At 42.0% G+C, this 19,479-nt stretch overlaps 1 protein-coding gene across 5 annotated transcripts in view; it reads left to right on the top strand.

The window, feature by feature from the left end:
- Positions 1–19,479, top strand: part of LOC144602266 (protein phosphatase 1 regulatory subunit 12A-like) — a 150,050-nt gene that overhangs the window by 82,561 nt on the left and 48,010 nt on the right. For 2 of the 5 annotated variants that reach the window (XM_078415155.1, XM_078415154.1), the window contains exons 10-13: positions 2,917–3,033; positions 6,774–6,986; positions 11,563–11,648; positions 12,060–12,269. In XM_078415155.1, coding sequence (XP_078271281.1) covers positions 2,917–3,033; positions 6,774–6,986; positions 11,563–11,648; positions 12,060–12,269 — 626 coding nt within the window. Of the gene's footprint in view, positions 1–2,916; positions 3,034–6,773; positions 6,987–11,562; positions 11,649–12,059; positions 12,270–19,098; positions 19,234–19,479 lie in introns of all 5 variants that reach the window. The other 3 variants (XM_078415152.1, XM_078415151.1, XM_078415153.1) reach the window with 3 other exon arrangements.

Below are 19,479 nucleotides of genomic sequence, written 5' to 3'. Positions count from 1 at the left end.
AAAGATGCTGCATTATTTCCCGGTGTAAAGTTGACTCTACTATTCTGTGTTGTGGGCGTTGCACCATTGTTTTTTGTTTTAGGTAGAGTTTTAATTTTCAGGGTTTTGTCATTGTTTTGTGTTTAAGGTAGTGTTTTAATTTTCACGGTTACCTGAAACCCATGCTGCATTATTTGGATATGAAGAGCTCTGCATTGCTTCTCACAAGGAGTTCTGTATTGCGTCCTTAACATTTCTTGTGAAAGGTGCAGCTTTCAGTGATGTCTGCTGTCTTGTTTTTATTTGTTGTGTACTTTACTGCTTCTGCGAAGAATGTCGTGGTGTATTTTGTGAAGCATGCCACATTGAATCTTTTGGAGTATGGTGCCTCGGGAGAAGTGGTTTCACTTGTGAAGAGTATTATGTTGACTCTCGGTGTTGAATACCACATTGTCTCTGTATATAAAGCATGTTGCATTGAGTGGACTTGCATCAGTTCTTGTGTAGGGTGTGCACTGATTCCTCATGCAGTGTTGTCACTTTTATGTGTGGAGTGTCTCACTAGGATAGGTTGAATACAATTCAAAATCTATTGGATATTGAAACAATGGCTGCATTGAAAATTGCGTGATATTTTTCATGTGGCATGCAGTGTTGTTTCCTGGGATAATTACTGCGTTGCTTTTTGGTGATGAGCGCTGGGTGAAGAATGTTATGGTCTTTGTGAAGATTGCTGTGTTTTCTTTAAATTCTGAATAAAGCTAATTAATTGCTATCTGAAGGTCCCAAACTGGTGAAGAATGCTGTGACCTTTCCAGAGTGGGTAACTTGTGAAGCCTGCTTTGCTTTATTTTCTGAAGAAAACTGTACCATTCTGCTGAAAAGTTTTGAACTGTTTCTGATCAAGAATACAGGCTTGATTATTGTGCCTTGTTGTATCTGATTACTGTAAAGAGAACTCATTTATTTCCATCGAAGGGTGCTTTGTTAATTTTCGTAAAGATTTCAACTTTGTTTGCAGTGAAGAGAGTTGAATTTCATCTTGCAAAGATCTTATCTAGAATGCTACAATGATCACATGAAATGTACCCTATTGAACCCTATGAAGAGCACTGCCTCGCTGCTTGTGAGGAGTGTAGTGTTCTTCCAATGAAGAATGCCACATTGGTTGTTATGAAGAATTCTGCCTTGTTTCTTGTTGTCGACAGTAATGTTGTTTCTGGTGCTGAAAACGATAAAGGTTATTATGAAGGTTATTATTATTTCAATGTGAAGAATGCTGTGAGGTTCTTGGGATGAGAACTGCCATATTATTTGTGAATAGTGCTCTGTTGCTTCAGGATTTGAAGAATGCTGGCTTGGACCTCAAAAGAATGCAGCTCATTTTCTAGTAAGAGCTGTTTTATGGGTAACATATATATATTGGGTAACTTTTACCCCTTTCATGCCAGTGAGAGACCTTTTAAAATTGGTTGAGTTTAGTTTATTGTCATATGTACCAAGGTAAAGTAAAAATGAAGTGAGTGAATCCCAATCCGAGTTTGCTCTGAATTTAAATCATAGCTTTGCAGGTGTCCAAATAATATTTAAAGGAAGTTCTATTTCTCAGACTCTGTAATCCTCTTGTATTTAGCAACTACAGCTGCTTTCTCATGAGTTGCAAATCCTTGCAGCTCCAGGCAGCTGGGAAATTATATTTAGCCAGAAAACTATTTTTGCAGCACTGAAAATGGATGAAATAAGAGTTTCCTCAGCCCCTTTAACAACATTTTACTCTGACGCTCTGTCTCACCACAACAATCTCCCACTTCTGTGGCCCCACCACCACTGATGTGCAAAGCACCACTGCTCACAGCCACAACATCCAACATTTATACGGACAGGAAAGATCTGGAACGCAGGCACTGGTAGGCATGGGTCATGTTGTATGACCTTTGCTCTTGCCCATCCCCACATCGTGCCACAAATTTCCACTTTGTACTCTTGAGCTGTCCCTCCATTCTACGATCATCACCAAGATATTGGCTAAATGGAAGTAAGTCCTGAATGCGACTCACTGAATGAGTCGCTTGTTTGCATAACAATTGGATGGTCTTTCAGTCTGGGCTCACGCTGTGCAAGAAATGAAGCAAAACATTTATCATGAATGTGGACTGTTAAAATACAGAAGAAACTCTGCTCTGCTAGTTTTTCTGGGACTTTCATCTCAGCTCCCCAATAAGTGGCAGGATCCTCGAATCTATGGGTAGGGGTGTCATCGTCAGATCATCACACTGTGAAGCTCTGTCCATTAACAAATCAACTGTGACCTTATCAAAACAGTATTACAAGTGCATACCTCTAATAGGATTGGCTAATACTTTCTTTAAGATCCACACATCTCTTTAAGGCACCATATTCCATCCAAGGTATTATTGGACATTCCTCTGACAAGTGATAGATATTTTAAGAACACTGTCTATTACAATAATTTTATAATTAATACTCTGTCCTATTGTGTGACATCAGTTTCTCCCTGGTGATGAATGCAATGGATTTAATCAGTGTTTGGGGTGATCCTCTGGACAGTATTCATTTTTCCCAGTTTCCACAAATGGTGATCCAGATAGAAATTGGAGCTTGCTTAACATTTCTTGCCACGAAACTTTGATTGAAATCAGTCATTACCTTCCATGAGAATCAAAGCTCCATTGAACATCATCCAAGCAGTTTCAACTCCCTGGTTTAGTTAGCCATTGGCCGATGAAAGTTACAGTGATATAGATGGTTTAATTTATTGACAGCATGGTCTACTGTGGACTGAAGTGATTATTCATTAATATTAAGGTCCTGTAGAACAAGGATGTTTTTCCTCTTTGCTCTTTTGTGCCTGTCATTCTTTCTCTATCACTCTCATCTGACGTTCTTTTTCTCCTCTTGCTCTTCCTTTGACGACAGTTTGACTTCATTACTCCTTTCCTACCTTTTTGTCAGTCAAGTGACGCAGAGTCATGGCGACAGGACCTACGCAAAACCGGCATTATCTTGGTCGCCAAAAGAGGTCAAAAAGCAGCGGTGAGCTTCTTGCATGTTGAGATTACCATTCTCGCTGGAGCTTTTGGTGTGCTGCATGAGCACGTGGTTTGTTTTGCATTCATCTCTGTTAGTCTTCCTCTCCATTTCAAACTCTCTGGTTGCAGACAAGCAATTTCAGAGACAGTCTAATTTTTGAGGCAACAGGAAATACAGCAATCTAGAATGCAGTCTGTTCATGCTGTACATTCTCATTGATACCCTGCAGCCTTTACCACTTAAAATCTGTTTAGAAAATTGCTTTGAGACACAAGGCATCTCAGGGGGTAGTTGTGTATTAGGCTTTCCTTCTGCCTCACTTATATCCTATCGTGCGAACGTGATTGTATTGTTGAAAGGAGAGAGGATGTGACCTCACTGGAAACAAGAATTGCTTGTGTTGGATAACAATAGTCAATAGTCAATTTATTTGCCACATACACATAAATGTGCAGTGAAACGGTGGGAAATAGGTAAATGGCTCACTGCCTTTTTTAATTGGATTGAAATGTTTTGGGGATACTTGAGGGTGCTATTATGTATTGGAAATATAGTGTGTGCAAGAGGATAAGAGGCCCCTTCCAACTGGCTGGTCCCTGGAAGTTTCTAAAGGTTTACAGACATAATTTTGTCCCTAGTGCTCCTGGCTCGCTCTCTCTGTTAGATATTGTGCAACTACAACCTAATTTCACTAATTCTCACTTTCCCAATTCTGAAAATGAGCTTCCACCACTTTCATGTGTCTGATTTCCTTTGAAACTTTGCTGAGCCACTGCATGCCCCTTTTTTCCCCCCAGTAGAGATATTTCCATCTTCTGTTGTCTCTATAACTAGGTGACACATACAAAATATCAACTGACACTATCAAAGATGTCCCTTCTGAAATGTGATGTTCTCAATTGTACACGGTTCCAGGTAAAGCTAGGCTGGATCTTTGTGCAAGGTCATTGTTAATACCTGAGATCTGTTCTCTCTCAACTATTATTTGTTTGCTGCTAATGACAACATTATTCATCGGAAGCAGGCATTGTCCCACCCTACTCCCACTCTCATTTCCACACCAATCCGTCCTCCTTTGCAATTGACTACTGTGCTCATATGCCCATAGAGCAGATTATCCTTCAGATTTCACATTATTTTGTGCTTAGCTAATCTAGACATCTGCCTTGACTTGGCCCAACTTCATAAATTATCCATATCTCTGTCTGTGGCCTTTTATTCTGTTATTTATGGCTATTCTTCAAGAGGTTTGTTATTATCAGAAAACTAATGCAATTTTGATTCTGTTCCAAGTTTCAAATCCTTTTTGAACATTGTGAACGGCAGTGACCCAAAGACGTATCTCTCAGGCACGTCAATAATAACCTACCAGTAGAAATAATCCAGAAGCAATGAAAGTTAATAATATTCAGATTTGTCCAAGCAGGGAACCAATGCTTAATAACGAGCAACTGCAGGTCTCAGGAAGCATTCAAGTGGGGATGTTTGTGCTCTTTGCCTATATCTGTTTGCCTAGTTAAAACACGCAGATTTGTAGTTTGATTGTTCATTCCAATTCATGCCCTGATGGACTTTTTTACCATTCAACCCAACTTGATGCACATTCTTTCCTCTTAGTCCTTAATTCGTGCAAGTTCCTCCTAAGTCCCTGATTGGTGCATATTCTCTCTCTATTCCTAAATTCCTCTGCTGTCACTAACTGGTATTGGTTCCTTCCCTCTCCTTCTCGTCCCAATAGAGTTTGCATTCACCTTTGAAGCTCTAGTTTCTGTGCCTTAACTCCAAGACCTCAATTTGCCAATCGAACATTTTTACTTTTTACACTCAAACATTTGCACACGATTGCATCGACTATCCCTGGGGCATATCCAGTTCTGAACATGAAGTGGCTGTAATAAATGTTAGATTCAGTGGCAGCTCAGATGCACAAAGACCCTGACAAACAATTGCTAATTATTGGGGCAAGACTTCCATTAATAGCCATTCAGAGCAAAGTTGTGGAAGCCTTATGAAACATCAATCTTTGACTTCACTGGAATTGTTAAAAGATGTTTCTGCCATATTCATGATATGGTCAACATAGTTTGACCAGAGGGAAACTTTAATGCTTTATTTCATAATTAAGAATGTGTTTTTGTTTAAGGCTTAGCTGCAGCTTGCTAGTGAAATTTGCTACTATTTGAGCTTGATTTCCAGAGATTGTTGTCATCGGTTTGCTGTTCTCCCAACAAGGAAAGATTGAGAGACAACAGCAACTGAAATTGTAGATGTTGGAAATCCGGAAAAAAAGCAGAAGATGCTGGAAATATTCAGCAGGTCAGGCCGCATGTGGATGATCGTTCTGATGGAAGACCATCAACCTCAAACCTCAACGCCATTTCTCTCTCCACAAACGCTGCCTGACCTGCTGAGATATTTTTCCAGTCATTTCTATGGCAGTGGATGTTTTAGACTGCTCCCACCTTTGTTGTCAAAAGGAGGGAGGTAAGTCCATCCTCTGCCAGCCAGCTTCTCTTTTTGGTTGGTTATGCTATTAGTCGCATCGCTGCATGTCTTTTCCATAGGCTGCAAGGCAGCTCAATTAGAAGATCATGCCTGGAAATGGCACTAGAGATGGTGGCTTTCACATTTGACCTTGGATAACAAGTAAGAGGTACTTGTGTAGGAAGGAACTGCAGATGCTGGTTTAAACCAAAGTCAGATACAGAAAGCTGGAGTAACTCAACGGGTCAGACAGCATCTCTGGAGAAAAGGTATAGGTGATGTTTTGGGTCGAGATCCTTCAGGGTCTGAAGAAGGGTCTCGACCCGGAACGTCATCTATTCCCTTTCTCCAGAGATGCTGTCTGACCCGCTGAGTTCCTCCAGCTTTTTGTATCTATCTTAAGTAAGGGGTACTTGTTGCTTGCATGGATCAGAACAAGGACTGCAAGATGATGGACAATCTGTCCATTACACTAAGATACAGGAGGCTTTAAGTTAGGGCTAAAAAGTGACCCTTGTGGGCAACAGTATGGTAAGCATGGAGCAGTAGTATATTATATGTATATAAACCAGCATCTGCAGTTCCTTTCTACACAAGAGTTTGCAGATATTGTTTGAAGTTTTGCTTTCTGCATCTTTTTGCGTAGATGCCTGGAAACAGATCAAAGGTTTGCTAAATTGATTCCTGGGATGAAATGTTTATTCAGTATGAGTTTTGGGATGGACATGTAGTTTTTGTAGTTTAGACAACTGAGTTGTGTTGATTGAAAAAACAAAATTCAAAAGTGACTAGAATCAGGATGAATGCTATGGTTGTTTATTTTGCTTAGAGACACTAACATTGGGTGTAATGGCTTCACATGGGAGACAAGCCAAATGATGTTGTCCTTTTCATACTGAAAGATGCAGGTCGATGCAGGTTTTGAATTTTGAGGGATTCTGTGAGTTCTGGAATGGAGCATGTAAGTGGAGTTGAGGTCAAGGATCAGCCATGATTATACTGAAAGATGAAGCAGGATTGAGCGACTGGTAAATCTTCCAGTCCTACTCGCGTTATATTCTTATGCTGTATTAAAGTAAGTTTGGTCTCTCCTCCACCTTTGAAGGCAATGGGAGGCAAGTCCCCTAACTCTGCCAGCTTTTTATTTTGTCATTAAGCTTTAGCAGGATATTTATCTGTTCCATTGATCAGTTTGAGGTGTTTCATTTATGGGTGAATGTGCCCCATCATTTGATAAAGTGTTTCCTTTCCATGCCCAGTTTTCAGGCTCCCCCACCAAAACAGCAGCTGTCGAAGAGGAGAAGAGGGAGCAGCAGTCTCCAGCAGCGTGGCGCACTGCCCTACGCAAAACAGGGAGCTTCGCAGCCCTCAACAACTTGCAGCCACCACCAGAGGAGCAGAAAGGGAAAGAGACAGGAATTGTCCGCTCAGCATCCAGCCCCAAGCTGACTCTGGCTGAATCCAAGGAGAAGGTTTGTGAGAGAAATGTTTAGGTGCATTGCTCGAGAGGGAAACTCAATCAGTTCTGTAGTTAGCACTGTTAGGTAGGTCAGTGACCAGATAGAGTAGGTTTAGGCTGAGTGACCAAAAGAGCTGGGCACAGAGAATAGAAAAGCAATAATACTGGAAATCTGGAATAAAAGCAGAAAATGTTGGAGATATTCATAGAAGGACTAGATGTGAGGTGTTGCATTTTGGGACGTCTTACAAGAGCAGGACATACACAGTGAATGGTAGGCCTCTGGGGAGTGTTGTAGAGCAGAGGGATCTAGGAGTTAAGGTTCATGGCTCCTTGAAGGTCAAGTCACAGGTAGATAAGGTGGTCATAAAGACTTTTGGGCACATTGGCCTTCATCAGTCAGAGTATTGAGTATAGAAGTTGGGAGGTCATGTTGCAGTTGTATAAGCCATTGGTGAGACCGCATTTAGAGTATTGTGTTCAGTTCTGGGCACCATATAATAGGAAAGGTATTGTCAAGCTTGAAAGGGTTCAGAGAAGATTTACAAGGATATTGCCAGGACTAGAGGGTCTGAGCTATTGGGAGAGGTTGAGTAAGCTTGGTCTCTATTCCTTGGAGCGCAGGAGGATGAGGGGGTGATCTTATTGTGTATAAAATCATGAGAGGAATAGATGGGTAGATGCATAGAATCTCTTGCCCAGAGTAGGGGGAATCGAGGACCAGAGGACATAGGTTCAAGGGAGAGGAAAAGATTTAATAGGAATCTGAGGGGTATCATTTTCACACTAAGGGTGGTAGGTATATGGAACAAGCTGCCAGAGGAGGTAGTTGAGTTTGGAACTATCCCAACTTTTAAGAAACAGTTAGACAGGTACACGGATAGTTTGGAAGGAATATGGACTAAGCGCAGGCAGGTGGGACTAGTGTAGCTGGGACATGTTGGCCAGTGTGGGCAAGTTGGATTGAAGGGCCTGTTTCCACACTGTTTCACTCTATGACTCTAAGTTAGGCAGTATCTGTAGTGAGAGAAAGAGTTAATGTTTCAGGTGTCGTTGAAGGGCCAGTGTCTGAAACATAATCTTTGTTTGATTTTCTCCAGAGATGCTTCCTGACTTCCTGAGTTTCCCTTGCATTTTCTGTTTTATTTTACTTACGGTGATGTTCTTATTAAAAAAAACCATTGATGACCTGAAATATATTGTTTAATAAGTGGACAAGGATGAAAGACTGATTTGTAATCAGTGTTTGGATTACATGTAAGATGCAAATAATTGCTCTATGGAAAGAGCAAGGGACTGACAATAATAAATGTGTTCTTTCAAAAGAGCCATAACAGGCATGAAGAACATAAAATTACAATGTCTGAGTTTATATTGAAAATTCCAAAAAAAATTGCATAGATCTGAAACGAAAGCAAAAAAAAATCTGGAAAAGCCCATAGGATGTCATGCAACATCTGTGGAAAGGGATACATAAACATAGCACAAAAAGTAAGGAAATTTGTGTTTGGTAGATTATTTCTTTGTTGTTACAATGCTTCTTGGCAATAAATCTTATACCGTTGGAAAGCCTGTTTATTTCCCTTTTAAATGGTGCCACATTTGTAAGGAACATGCATTTGTGGGATGAGCAGCAGAGCTGAGTATGTGTGTTGCGCCCGTGAAAAATTTGCCAAATCTTCTCTGCCAATGCCAAACAGCTTATTCTGCCATTGACTCTTGTTCGGTGTTGTTTGGTGGATTGGATGATTGAAGTCTGAAGAAACAAGACATATTGGCAATTTAACAATTTATTCATTTAATAAACAGGAGCCGCAGTAGCGTGTGGAAGAACCATACACAGCCATAACAGCCTGGCACCTCCTCATGCTGGTCACCAGCCTGGTCACACACTGTTGTGGGATGGCATCCCATTCTTGTCAGCACCTGGGGGTACCAGAAGCTCAAAACAAGAGTCAATAGCAACAGCAGAATAAGCTGTTTGGCATTGGCAGAGAAGATTTGGCAAATTTTTCATGGGCGCAACCCATATACTCAGCTCTGCTGCTCATCCCACAAATGCATGTTCCTTACAAATGTGGCACCATTTAAAAGGGAAATAAACAGGCTTTCAAACGGTATAAGATTTATTGCCAAGAAACATTGTTACAACAAAGAAATAATCTACCAAACACAAATTCCCTTACTTTTTGTGCTATGTTTAGTTAGTTTTAGATTGAAGACCCTTGGTTAGCCTCAATTGTTACAGCATAGGAGGATCCACCCAGCTCAAGGCAGGGAAATCCTGTCAGAATCCCTTATCCACTTCTTGCCAGTGGCCCATAACCACCCTGAGTAGGAAGCGGTTCTTCCTCGTATACCTCTTGTACTTTTTCTCCAAATCTGTATCTCACAGCCCTTGGATCATTTGTGAAAATAATCTGCCTCAACCATTACCCACGGCAACACGTTCCAGGCACTAAACGCCCTCTGTGCAAAGCAAACATACTCCGCACATCTTCTTTAAACCGCTCCTCTCACCTTGCTATGCCCTCACGTGTTTGATTTTTCCATCCTGGGATAGACACAAAAAGCTGGAGTAACTCAGCAGAACGGGCAGCATCTCTGGAGAGAAGGAAAGGGTGACGTTTCGGGTTGAGACCCTTCTTCAGACTAGTTAGGGATAAGGGAAATGAGAAATATAGACGGTGATGTGGAGAGATAAAGAACAATGAATGAAAGATATGCAAAAAATAACGATGATAAAGCGAACAGGTCATTGTAGGGTGAGAATGGGAAGCTGGTGGGAGGAGGGTTAGAGCGAGGGAATGCCGGGAAGTGAGAGAAATCAATATTCATACCACTGGGCTGTAAGCTGCCCAAGCGAAATATGAGATGCTGTTCCTCCAATTTTCATTTAGCCTCACTCTGTTTATGGAGGAGGCCGAGGACATAAAGCTCTGTGTAGGAATGGGAAAGAAAATGAAAGTGTCCAGCAACCGGGAGATCAGGTAGGTTCAGGCGGGCTGAGCGAAGGTGTTCTGTGAAACGATCACCCAGTCGGTGTTTGGTCTCGCCGAAGTATAAGAGTCCACATCTTGAACAATGGATACAGAGGAGGTGCAAGTGAACCTCTGCCTAACCTGAAAGGAATGTCGGTGTCCCTGGACAGTCGAGGGAGGAGGTGTAGCGACAGGTGTTGTATCTTCTGCGGTTGCAGGGGAAGGTACCTGGGGAAGGGGTGCTTTGGGTGGGAAGGGATGAGCTAACCAGGGTGTTGCGGAGGGAGCGGTCTCCACGGAATGCGGAAAGGGGTGGAGATGGGAAAATGTGGCTAGTGGTGGGATCCCGTTGGAGGTGGCAGAAACTTCGGAGGATTATGTGTTGTATGCGATGGCTGATGGGGTGGAAGGTAAGGACTAGGGGGACTCTGTCTCTGTTGTGACTAGGGGGAGGGGGAGCAAGGGCAGAGCTGCGGGGTACCGAGGAGACACGAGTGGGGCTTCATCTATGATGGGAGAGGGGAACCCCCATTCCCTAAAGAACGAGGACATCTCAGATGTCCTAGTATGGAACATCTCATCTTGGACGCAGATGCGGCGTAGATGCAGGAATTGGGAGTTCAGGGATGGAGTCTTTGCAGGAAGCAGGGTGGGAAGAAGTGTAGTTGAGATAGTTGTGGGAGTCACTGGGTTTGTAATAGCTGTCAGTCATTAGTCTATTTCCTATGATGGAGACTGTGAGATCAAGAAAGAGGAGGTATCACAAAATGCTGGAATAACTCAGCAGGTCAGGCAGCATCTCGGGAGAGAAGGAATGGGTGACGTTTTGGGTCGAGACCCTTCTTCAGACTCAAGAAAATGGAGGGATAGTCCAAGTAAATTTGAATGCAGGTTGAAAATTGGCAGTGAAGTTAATGAAGTCCATGGGTTCTGCATGGATGCAGGAGGGAGCATCGATGCAGTCATCAATGTAACGGAGATAGAGTTCGGGGATAGGGCCCTGTTCCATCCAGGGTAAAAGGTTCTGACTGTCTATCCTATCTATGCCTTTCATTATTTTATATACTTCTGTCAGGTCTTCGGTGTTCCAGAGAAAAGAGGAAACCACAATAGAAAGTGGTTCATTCATGCATCATGTACTGGCCCTTGTGTAACACAATCCCCACTTAACAAAGACTTTGTTAGCTTGCATTGAACAAATAGTTTAATTCATGTAGACAGGTCCCTCTCAATTACTTGGTTAGGTAGTGGTGTAAAAACTGTGTTCTGCACCTAATTTGGAAATGTTTACTGGTTGATGCAGAACGTTTTGGTCGACCAAAATAGTGATAGGATTCTGCACAGGCTATCCATGATCTGGAAGTATGTTGGGACATCCAGCTGCAACTGACCCATCGTGTAAATATTGCAAGGAACTTTAATGGGGCAGCAGCAGGACAGAATTACAGTGCATTTCTTTGGTAGTTTCTGGTAAATTGCAAGGACACCTTTTTCCATCTTTATCTGTGCCTCAGTTAGAATTGAACTTTATTGTACAGCGTGGCGGGTTGTTGTGTGGATTGTAGACTGCGTTTAGAGTTCACTCTTCTCTTGCTGCTTGCCTTTCAGGAGAAAGAACCTCGATTAGCCCGTGTTCCACCCACTCCGACAAGGAAGCTCTTCACTATTGGAGATACCAATCAGGACAAATCCAGGTAGGGAAACAAACTGTAGGAGATAGTTCACTGGACTAATAGTTTTTGTTTGATTTCTGAAATGCTAGCAAATAGCTGCCACTAAATGTTTATACCCACAGTGATCTGGGATTCATGTGACACCATGATATCAGTGAGGCCATAGAATCTGAATTATGACTTTCTTTGGCCAGGGGAAATTAGTTCCACACTCTGTAACGTGGTCAAATAAACGATGCTTGAACATCTTGAACATCTGACGCTAAGTTTGTGTTGGTTCACTGGGGTTGAAAGAACTTTAAAAACCACTTGATAATGTTTCGTCTGAGCAGTTTCGGTTTGCTCTGGAGTTCCACTGTACCTGAAGCAGTGTGCTAGGTCTTTCTTCAGGCCCTGCTGCTTCCCATGTGCAAACCTTGCTTCTTCTTGCAGTAATTCTACAGCCCCGTTGGCCCGCAGTGCCTCCTACTCAAGGCAGCGGGAGGATGACTCTGGCAATCCATTGGGCAGCCTGGCCCGGACTTCATCCTACACACGACGACAGACAGAGTTGGACAGCAACAAAAGGGATAAGGACCTCAGCAACACCGTGCCTACTTCCACTGGCGTCTCCATCGCGGCAGTGTCTGGTTATCCAAAGAGGTTTGTAGATAGCATGTGCTAAAATCGTCAGCCACTAGATAATGTGAAGAGGACTTGTTTATGTTTCCAGTGGGAACTCTATAAAGGGGTTGAGCTCTGGGACTGTTTTCACTCCTTTTGGATTGTTTCATTCATTCCACCTTAAATGCTCATTTGTGAGATTTTGCCCTGGTCATTGTGTCTCTGGATATAAAGTATCATGCTCGCTCACTCAGTTCTGATGGTAAATTATTAGCAGATCACTTCAGGTTGTTGGTAGAAATGATCGGAGATTTATTAGCATTCAAGTGCCATTCTTGGCGTTGAGGATACAAAGCAGGTTGGCCCAGAAACCCATGCAGGGGTGCAGCATTGATGAGAGTCTGTTGGTCAGATTTTAAGTCCCTAACAGATCAGGAGGATTTTTAACATCCCACATCATTAACTGGAAAGTCAGAACGTTACAGAGTCCTGGACAATATTTCTCCATTGATTTCACAAAATATCCATCAGTAACTGATTGTTCATTTCTTTGTGAATTCTTGAATCCTTGTATTTTCGTCCAAACAAATGGAACTATGTTGCAGATTTATTAGGCTTGCACTTTGGGTTGTGTAGGAAAGAACTGCAGATGCTGGTTTATATCAAAGATAGACACAAAAAGCTGAAGTAACCAACACGTCAAGCAGCATCTCTGGAGACAAGGAATAGATGATGTTTTGGGTCGAGACCCTTCTTCAGACCCAGACTTGGAGCACTTTGGGTTGCTGTTCAGAAAAACCATTATAAAACTTATTTATATGTGACGGCCACAATATTAAACTGGAGAAGAATGTATATGTGACAAATGTCAGTGTAGTGAACATGTGCCTGCAACATTTTGCTTGAGAAAACTGCCAGTTGACATTGGGTATGTTTGTAAGTGCAAGTGAGCTTTAGAGTGAGTGCTGTCTGTACGGAGTTTGTACATTCTCCCTGTGGCTGCAAGGGTTTTCCCCGGGTGCCCTGGTTTCCTCCCACACTTCAAAGATGGACAGGTTTGTCGGTTAATTGGCTTTGGTAAACATTGTAAATTGTCCCTAGTGTGTGGGATAGTGCTAGTGCACGGGGATTGCTGGTCGGTGCAGACTCGGTGGGCCGAAGAGCTTGTTTCCTCGCTGTATCTCTAAACTAAGCTAGGTGGAATCTGTGAAATGGGAATGATTTTCAAGCATAAATTGTACTCCTGGATCTATGTATTTCCATCTGTATGATACCACTGCCTTAATGTAGGGTTCATCTATAGAGGAGTGCAGAATGGTCTGCAGTGACATCAAGAGACAGAGCACAAGTATTGCACATTGCTAACACATGGGTAGGATCATCTTCACTTTAAAACATTTTGGGAGGTCAATGCTAAGGTCGCAGATGGATGACCATTCTATTCCACTCTCGCCTTATTTTACAAGCATGTGAAATAGGTGCAGAAATGGGTGGAACCATGTTATTCTTGGCCTCCGAGTTGAAGAATATGCTATTTTTAATAGTGTACCTTTTTGAACAGATTTTAAGATAAATTTGTTGAATTCATTCATCTCCTTCTTCCTCTTTTGTCAATTCTCGACATCCAAATCAGCTTCAATCATTTAGGGTGAATGTCAAAGGTTCAAACTAAACTAGCCATTAGAATGGTCAGACTCCGTTTAGATGTCTTTGGGCTCAACGTGTTGCAAATGGTGGTTTAGGGAATGGTTCCACGAAGATAAGAAGAGGAGGAGACCAACATGGAGTTGTTGTGGCACTCATCGTTGCTGTACCTGCCATATTCTTGGACCCCACTCCGTTCTGTCAAGACATTCTCGCTGGTATAGCACCGACAGAAACTGTAGCCGAGGAGATAGAAAATGGGTGTACAGTTCTACCGTGGCAGAAGAATGTTTGAATTCATGACAATGAGGAGCTGAGATCATTAGTGAATAGTGGCAAATGTGACCTGCATACACTGAAAGTGTTGTCAGAAAGTGCATTGGAGCATCTGAGCATCTTCCTGCAGAGGCAAAGTTCAAAATGGACCCTCTGGACAGCACTGAGGAACCTCAATACCCAGAGTCAGTTGGTCAAGAATCAACCTGATGGAACGGAGGACTGTACATTACCCGAGTTCTGCAAGTGGAGTTAGAGGCAGGCCATCTGACAGCCTTTGGTCTGACTGTAAGGGGATTTCTGCGCCGAGCTTTCGCCCGACCTAAGGTCCCCGTGCCTTGCTCTGGTCCCTCGACCAGACCTCGCACACTGGTTCCCCGTGAGTGGTTCGACCCCATCACCCCCTACGGTTCTAGACACTGGACTTAGATGCAGGAGCGTTTATAGTGCAGAAAAATTCAACCAGACCAGATTTGAAGACCAGGGTTTAAATGGAAAAGGCTTTTATTGAGCGCTTGGGACTATTGTCCATGAATACTTATACACAGTTCTATTAGACATATGCACAACTACACGAATACTTAGACACAGTTCTATTAGACATATGCATAACTACACGAATACTTAGACACAGTTCTACTAGACGTATGCACACTTACACGAACACTTTTGACGCAGTTCTAAAAGACATATGCATAACTACACGAATACTTAGACACAGTTCTATTAGACATATTCTTGACTGTAAGATGGGGAACGTACGACACATCGCAAAATTGACCAACACATATTCATTTACACACCCACGTTTATTCAAACCACCCTCCCCTCTACACTAAACTATGTCCAGGATGTGCAGGGTCGGGGTACATGCTCACCATGGGGCTATTACTGGGGTTACTGGCTGTTCGTGCTGCTTCTCCGCTGCTTTCCGTGAGGGTCGTGCTTGTCCCCTGAGTTTCTTCCTTCCGTTTCTTGCGTTCCTGGCCAGTCGTTGCGAGCGTTGCTGCCCTGCTGCAAGCGTGTCTTTCTTGCCTGTCTTTTCGTCTTCCTCCTGGCTTGCGTTCCTTGCAGGTTTTCTTGCAGTATTTCTTCTTGAGTTTAAAACCCAAAAGTTGTGGCCAGTTATACTATTCTGACCCGTCCTATCTCCCGCCAGATCTCGGGATCTCTTTGTTTAAAAGATATGTATTGAGTTTTCCCTTTGATCTGCGCTTATGTCCAGGGGTACCAGGGATGGCCAGACGGTGTTAATTGGTATTTCGTTGCGAGGTGATGGGTTTAACTGGTTTCCCATCACCTACCAGGTAGTTTTCTATAGGCTATTGTGCCCCCTTAACGAGATTAACTGTGTAGGTCGGCTTGGGGCATTGTGAGTATGCTGATGTCAGCGCCCCAGTGTCTGGACTTCGACCTGGTTTCGCAGGTTTCTGCATGGCCAATATCCATCCATTGTTCTGGCCGTGGCTTTGCAGAAACCTAGAGACGGGCTGTAAGGTTTTTGCTTTTGTGGCTGGTCACGAGGTCCCGCGGCCATCTTGGGACCCACGGATTGTGACATCCCTTGGTAAACTGACCGCAGCCTTTCTCCGCTATCAGCCCCAGTCTCCCTTTTAAAATGTCCAAACTGCAGCTCTTTGGTTAGGTGTTGCTTGCAGAATGAGGGAAAACTTCTCAAATCTTACAGACCTTTGCTTGATGATGGGTCTTGTAATGATGGGGATCATGGTGAGCCCAACTGGGCCTCTGCATCGCGAAGGCCACTGGATGGGCACAAGAGGACAAAGTCACCGATTAGTGTGAGCACCAGGTTACAGTGCTCAGTTAGAGCGCGTTTGAATGGGGTCCTCTGAAGAAGTCAATTTGAAGGAACCAATGTAATGAATAATGCCAAAATTATTAAGCCCGATGAAGGACTTGGAGAGTGAAATTAAAAAGAATCACGAGGCATCACCTTTTTCTAAAACAAGTAGAAAACATTCAGATGAATGCTTGGACTAAGTTAATTGGTTTTCATGCATGATCTAGTTCATGTTTATTTTTATTTCTCCCTGTTGTTGTTTCAGATTGCCAGTATGTGCAGTTCTTTCACTTTCCAAAGGATTTATTTTCCTTTGATTTGAAAGATATTATATGCTGGCAGTGGTACAGAGAGACTATTCAGCCTCCTCAGCGCATAGGCTGATTTGAAACCCCTAAGAGAGGACCTGGTGAAAGTTGATAGGGAGTAGATGCTTGCGGATAAATCAACAACTGACAAAGGGAAGTTTAAAAAAAAGACATACTAAGAGTTTAGGGTTAGCATGTGTTGAGTTAACAGAAGAGATTGATAGGGTAGCTCTCTTCTTCCTGAAGCACACGAGGTTGAGAGGTTACATGATGGATTTATATAACATTTTGAGAGTGTAGACTGCAAGATCTGTTTCTTATGGTAGGGGTGCCTAAAACTAATGGGCACGGGTTTAAATTGAGAGGAAGAAGGGAGAACAGATGGGTAAGTTTTTCATACCAGTAGTTAGTATCAGGATTGAGCTGCCAGAGGTGGTGGTTGAAGCAGGAATAGTACAACATTTAAGAGGCATCTTCACAGGGATATGGAACTAAATGTCGGAAAATGGGATTAGTATTCAAAGGCATCATAGTTGGCATAGGCATAATGAACAAAGTTTCTATGTTTCTATGCTCTACAACTCTATTAACAGCACTAGAAATGTAATTGGTGAATCAAATAGTGTTCCAAATAGCTCTATGAATTTCATCAATAATATTATCTGAACCTTTATTGAATGTTTAATGTATGACCTTTCACTACATTCTGCTGGTTTGATGATGACATTGGTTATCTTTGCTTATGATCCAATACCAACGCATGAAATTTTTTGAAAATGCGAGATGTCGTACATCTAAAATAAAACCAGAAAATTCTATAAAGGCTCCACAGGTCAGGCACCATCTGTGTATTGAAATGCGATGCTTGACCGAGCAATTCTCAAGTAATGTTATTCATAAGATGCTCAAGAGTCTGATCATTCAGTCAAAGGCAAAAGCTGAATTACTTTCATGTTGCATTTTACATTTTGTGCACTTGAACAGCCCTTGATGTTGGATATAAATGAGATGGTATCACTCCAGCCATGCTTTATTTAGTATTCATACTCGAAAGTTTTGAAAATTTGATAATTCAGCTGATAATATTAGCTAAGAATGCAACTAATGGTGCTTTGAGTTCTCATTAAAATGGAGTCATCGGATTTACAATGGCCAAATGTTTTCAAAGTTTATTTGAATTTTTTTTCGCCCTGCGGTTCAGTAGTTTTTAACTAGAAGCCAAAACGAAATGCTTTTTATTAGCAGAAAATCATTTTATTGCCTTTAAATATTTTCACTTTATTGTCTGTCCATTTTTTCTTTCCTTCATACACTCTTCCTAACTTTCACCCCTCTCCCTTTCTTTCTCCAATTCTCCCAATCTTCGTCTGATCGTCTCCCTTTCCTTTTTTCTCTTTCTCCATCTCCCTCTGTGAAGTGCACACTGAAAATGATACTATTTGCACAAAAGAATCACTTAACTTCAAAAGAAGCTCACACCGAGCCCCATTACTTTTTTTTGTGGGAGGGGGAGGGTTCTAGAAATATATTAAAGGCTAATACTTGGCATTCTCTGAGTTTTGGGAAAAGATATGCCTTTGTTTCTGCATTTGCAGTTCAAGCTGTCCATTTGCAGTTCAAGCTGTTTTGTTGGGAAAATTAAAAATCTTCCATAATATCTTCAGAACTTTCCAAAGCAGCACAAAAAATGGTTACATGCAGTGAGCATGCAGACAAAACTGATGTTGCTTGAGGGAGGAATGGTGGCCGGTACAAGAAGAACATTTTATGATTTTATTTGGATGCTAGAATTAAATGTTTACACTTGTACAACAATATTAATATATCATTAAACATTGATACTGATCATAATCAGTGTCTCCGTGTCTCAGCAAGTGCTCTATGTTAATGACTATCGCTTTAGACTTTAGAGATACAGCGCGGAAACAGGCCCATTGGCCCACTGAGTCGGTGCCGACCAGCGATCAACCTGTCTACTCACCTAGACATGCTAGGGACAATTTTTACAACTTATCGAAGCAATTAACCTATAAACCAGTACATCTTTGGAGTATGGGAGGAAACCAGAGCACCCAGAAAAAAACATGCGTTTATAGGAAGAATGTACAAACACCCATAGTCAGGATCGAACCGGGGTTTCTGGCACTGTAAGGCAGCAACTGCACCGTTGCAACACTGTTCTGTTCCTTCTCAAAATTAGCCTCCACCACGGATTAATTTTAATTATTTTTTAACTAATGTTAATAGATAAAATGGTATTAATATACATATTTATTAATGTGGTATATTTAGGTGAAAGACATCAAATTTATTTTCTGGTGGCTTTATATACAATTTTCCAGTTATGTTACTGTACTGTTACATACTTCTGTCATTCTGGTGGAGTTAGTGTCTCGACTGGATACGTATTGCTCTTGGATCTGAATCTGCTCTGCAATTATATAAGTGTATTTAGATTTAATCAGCAGATTAATATAATAGCCTAATCCAGTAATCATCTTTGCACTTTGTATTGCCACTTACTAGCCGCTACACCAGCTGCAAAGGTTCATGCAGTTACTGTGCCTGCCTTAGTTATATTACTTGCACTTTAGTGTGTTTTCCCATGTTTCTACATGTCACATGCACTTTAATATATTGTACTGAAATTTCATATGCTTCAACATGGCATTTTGTATATCCTTAAGTGAATGTACTGTGTGCCAGTCTGTGAATAATGTGTGACAGACCTCTGCTTTATTCTTGTCCTTCTTTCTTTATATGTACAGCCCATAAGTTCACGTATTTACTATGCTGTTCTCTTCCTGCATGTTTGCACATTGTTCTGCTGCTTCACTAGTCACTTACACCTGAAAATGATAGGCCGCAGTTATAGTGCACAAGACTTCAGACTTCGTTCCAGAACAATGTCACCCTCCAGCCATAAAGTTACTAACTCTGACACTGCTTCTGCCAGCATCGCCAATTTTATAAGGTACTGATCATATTGGCTTCTCTCAACATTTTGTACTGTACATTACTCTGCAATGTGTGAGCAGCATTGGGTGCTTTGATTTCTGGTCCAATTCTTCCAGGTGACGGTGGGGTAATAAAAAAATCGGGCAGTAACTGGTTGAGTAGGAAATCACATTATTTGTAACCCTGTATAAAATCATGGTCCTGTATCGTAAATGGTGCACACTGAGATGTAGCAATCAACCACCTGCACAGTTTTGGACAC

This window comes from Rhinoraja longicauda, chromosome 18 (assembly GCF_053455715.1).
Source record: "Rhinoraja longicauda isolate Sanriku21f chromosome 18, sRhiLon1.1, whole genome shotgun sequence".
Classification (NCBI taxonomy): Eukaryota; Metazoa; Chordata; class Chondrichthyes; order Rajiformes; family Arhynchobatidae; genus Rhinoraja; species Rhinoraja longicauda.
Note: the sequence above shows the minus strand (reverse complement) of the source record. Positions and strands in the feature narration are given on the sequence as shown.